The sequence below is a fragment of the Coffea eugenioides genome, unplaced genomic scaffold (genome assembly GCF_003713205.1).
Source record: "Coffea eugenioides isolate CCC68of unplaced genomic scaffold, Ceug_1.0 ScVebR1_174;HRSCAF=694, whole genome shotgun sequence".
NCBI classification, from domain to species: Eukaryota; Viridiplantae; Streptophyta; class Magnoliopsida; order Gentianales; family Rubiaceae; genus Coffea; species Coffea eugenioides.
The window spans coordinates 96,029-100,244 of record NW_020862174.1 but is presented as its reverse complement, the minus strand read 5'-3'; the positions used below and the strand labels follow the sequence as shown (position 1 = coordinate 100,244).

Sequence of the window (4,216 nt, the reverse complement as noted above, 5' to 3'; positions counted from 1 at the left end):
CCTTTCTGTTACCTTTGTTTTTCTTATAGGGGACAAACTTGGAAATCACAGTTTTGGAAGAAAAGGGTCAAGCTAGTATATATGTCATGTTGTAAAGCTCAGATTGCACTTTATGTTAATTTGTTCAAGACTCCAATGTAAATATATGTAGTTTCCGACTGTTCGTTTTCTTTGGATCCTATCGTGCGTACTATGTTGGGTTTGTGTGAATCGACTCCGTAGTTCTGGCGAGAGTTGGGCAGGCGGTCCGCCGAACCCTTTGGTTCATCTTAGGGTGAGGTGGGGTTGTCACACTTTGAATCATCAAGAATCATTGAAATATCTTCCCACTTTACTCAATTGATGATTGAATCATTAAAAATTTACAAAAACAAAAACATGAAGTTCTAACCACTTAAATCGATAAAAAATATAATTTTTCACACTTAAACCAAAAAAAAAACAAAATTCAATAGAAACCTAGTTATTTAGTTTCTAAAATAATAAAAATACACCATAAACTAAATAATAAAATGCACTAAAAATATTCAAAATAGATAATTATCAAAGACTCATAGCACTTAGCATATAGATGTATTGAAAATACAAAAGATCTTTATTGATGGTCAAACCTAACCCATTCACTAGCAAAAACAGCTCAACATGTCTGATGATGATCCATTCACTAGCACAAAAAAAAAATGATCCACATGTTTGCTGATAACTTCTTTTAACATGTTCGTTATATATGTTATGATGATACCCCTAATACAATTACCCAAGTATAAAATTTGAAAACTCATAAAATCCAAAATCCATGGTCACATATAAACTACAACTACAAGATTTTATCAACAACTTAATATTTTAACACCAGATATGTATGGAACCAAATTACTTGAAAAATTAAGGAGTAGTTTATAACCACTAGAAATTTAGATTGAAAGAAATACTGCATATATAGATCTAAGGAAAGTCATTCAAACCAACAAGATAATGTTCAATAATTAGCTAGTGAACTAGATTTATCTTTATAGATTTGTTTATGATAATAAACTTCTAATTATAGGAATATTCCAAAATACATATCCACAGATAATTTAGAAATAAACAAAAGAATCTCAACTCTAGGCTTAAAGTTTGATCTTCTTGGATCTCATCCATTCTAAATTCTTCTTTGTACCTTCCTATCATTTTCTTTTTAAGCTTTCAATCACTCAGCCACACTTGTATTGTGGTTATGTCTCCCATTTCCATTAAAGAGATTCATAAGAATTTGATAATCCCTTACTAAAGACTCGTATCCCTTTCTCATTCACTCAATCTTATCCCTTTCATAATGATTCTAGACTCCTCATTTTAAACTTAGCACTTGTCAATGACTTCAAATATTAATTTATTTCCAAATTATAGGAATCAATTCTAAAGCTAATGAGCACCAAAATTCCTTCACTTTCTCCATCTACTAATGGATTTATACTAATTGCATTGTATTTATTTCCTAAACATGAGTTTTGTAACCCCTTACTTTAAATCACCTTACTTTAATTTTTCTACATCTGTTATATAGTCTTTTTTTTTTTAACAAAGTTCAAATTTTATTCCCTTAAGCGGACAGTCAGAGGCGGAGGGGGACATAGACGTTACCTCCCAAGAGGACAATACATGTATTAAGACTAGGATGGATCTAGCATTTTCGAAGGGAAGGGAGGCCAAGCCTGTCCAGCCTAAATGCCCCTCGGGCTTGAGTAGGGAGGTCCGAAAGATGATGATAGGTTCCGTTAAAGCCTTCGTCACAACCAATATTAGATAAGCTATCAGCCACTCGATTACCCTCTCGGAAGCAATGAGTGATGCTAGCGACATGGGACGACAGCTGAAGGAGGGACTGGACTTCCGTATCAATACTCCACGGGCATCGAATGCTGCAAGATCTGAACGAGTACAAAAGAGTCCACCTCCACGTGCACTCTCACATAGCCACAAGAGATGCACAAGTTAACCCCAAAGAGAAGGGCCCTTGCCTCAGTCTGGATGCTAGTACAGCTCCCAAAAAATGTGGAAAAAGCGAGCAGGATCTTACCCTCACCATCACGCAAAACACCACCACCTCCTGCCCGTCTCGGGTTGCCTCTGGAACAGCCATCCATGTTGAGTTTAAGATCTCCTGTTATAGGCCTCAGCCACTTCACCAATCTGAACGACTCCTGACTGCGACGAGAGCCGAGGGAATCATAAAAAGCTTGCCATATAGGGAGGACCCAGGAGAATCCCGGGTACTTCAGATTGAAAAGATTCCGTACATCGTCGAAAATAAAATCACAGATAGCATGTGGAGCGTAAACGACCCATTCGAACCGCGCTATGTTCCTAAACTTCCAAATATTCCAGCAAATCAAAGAAGGGATAACCAGATGAGCAAACTGCAGGAACGCATTCGTACCCCATCTGAACCACCAACTAGCCATGTACCCCCGTGTCGAGGCACCCACATACAAAATCCCCACAGGAGAGCCAAAAAATTTTCATACCGCACCGGCTACCTCACCCCCACAAAATATATGGTCGAGAGTCTCCACGTCAGCCTCAGCGCAACAAAAGCACTTCGAGGGGCCAGATATACCAAATCTACCTATGGTAGAGTCTAGCGGCAACCGATCATGCAGTAATCAAAACATGAAGAAAGAAATTTTTAGCGGAATGATCGGGTGTCGTACCCTAGAGAAGATAAAAGACTGTGGCACATGACTACGCACCAACTCAAAAGCCGTGCACAGCGTGAAAGCCCCAGACTGTGAGGGTGCCCAGACCATAACGTCGTCCTCACCCTCCTCAATCCTCGGGAGGGCAAACCGGGCGATCTCGACTACTGTATCGGCAGGCACCCGCTCAGCCAGCAGTTGGTAGTTCCATCTTCCATCTAACAAGAAATCGGAGATCTTGTGATCTGAAACACTTCCCAACCACGAGGACAACGGCCCAGACCCTAGCCAGTTATCGAACCAGAAATATGAACTCCCCGAAAGAATAACAAAAGTGATGTGCCGCTCAGCCAAATCCCGTACCTGAAGCATCCTGTGCCACGTGGATGAAGCCCCCACTGAGCCCCTTACCATACCTGGGTGAGCATGAGAGGCATACTTCGCCATCATGAAAATAGCCTACAGAGATGACTTCTGTCGAAACCTCCACCACAACTTCACGGAGAAAGCCTTAACAACATCGGACAAGGACCGAAAACCCACCTCACCCTTCTCCTTAGCAGCGCAAAGATCTCTCCAGCAAATCCAGTGGTGTTTGGCTATACCTTCAACGGATCCCCAAAGGAAGTTAACAAAGAGCCTCTCAATTGTAACCAAAGTCGACTTCGGGGTATGAACCATAGCCAATAAGTGAAGAGGGATCAAGGACAACACATGTTTAATAAGAACAACCTTACCTCCTGGAGACAATAGCCGATTCTTCCATGAACTGATCTTAGAGTACACCACATTGCTCAAATCCTGAAAGAAGGCCTTCTTCTGCCGCCCCACAAATAGCGGACAACCAAGGTAGCGTACCGGGAACTCCTTTTGTGAGAATCCCGTAATACGCTGGATTATAGCCCTCCTGCCCCGAGACAACGTCGAGTGAACCATAAAACCACTCTTTGCAGCATTTATACTTTGTCCTGAGACACCTTCATACCTTGCCAACGTCTCCATAAGCAGCTTCAAGGAAGACATTGAGGCACTAGAAAAGATAAGGATATCGTCCGCAAAACCCAAGTGAGTAATAGAAGGACAAGCCCTAGGAACCTTGCTATAGTCTACTAATTAGCTTGCTATTAATTCTAGCTAGACATTTATTAGGTCCTGTAGAATTTATTTTCTTCTTATGACCTAATTCATAAACCTTCTTAATTGTAAACTTATCAGTTATAATCAAAAAACAAATGCCTTAGCTTGCGATTTGTAATATTAGTACTTAACCATAGTAGCCATTCATACTGATTGATTTTATTAAATGGCTTCTTAAATGTTACTCATCATACTCTTACTTGTGACAACCCCACTTTTCCCTAAGTCGCACCACAAGGATTAGCGAACTACCTGCTCAACTCTCACCAGAACTGGTTAACCTTTCCTATACTGTTTGAGCACAAGAAACAGAAATAACAACCCTCAAACATTTCACAACCCAGTACAATTTACATTAGGGTCACTAGCAGTTCAAGCTTAGAATACAAGTCAAAATA

General features: G+C 40.3%; 1 protein-coding gene across 1 annotated transcript; it reads right to left on the bottom strand.

Annotated features, from left to right (window-relative positions):
- Positions 1–3,140: 3,140 nt before the first annotated feature.
- Positions 3,141–3,704, bottom strand: LOC113755795. Its single transcript, XM_027299698.1, has one exon. The coding sequence runs from the start codon at positions 3,702–3,704 to the stop codon at positions 3,141–3,143; it is 564 nt and encodes a 187-aa protein (XP_027155499.1).
- Between the last annotated feature and the right edge of the window lie 512 nt (positions 3,705–4,216).

Coding starts and splice junctions, on each gene's coding strand:
- LOC113755795 (XM_027299698.1), bottom strand. CDS start 3,704: ATGTCTTCCTTGAAGCTGCTTATGGAGACGTTGGCAAGGTATGAAGGT.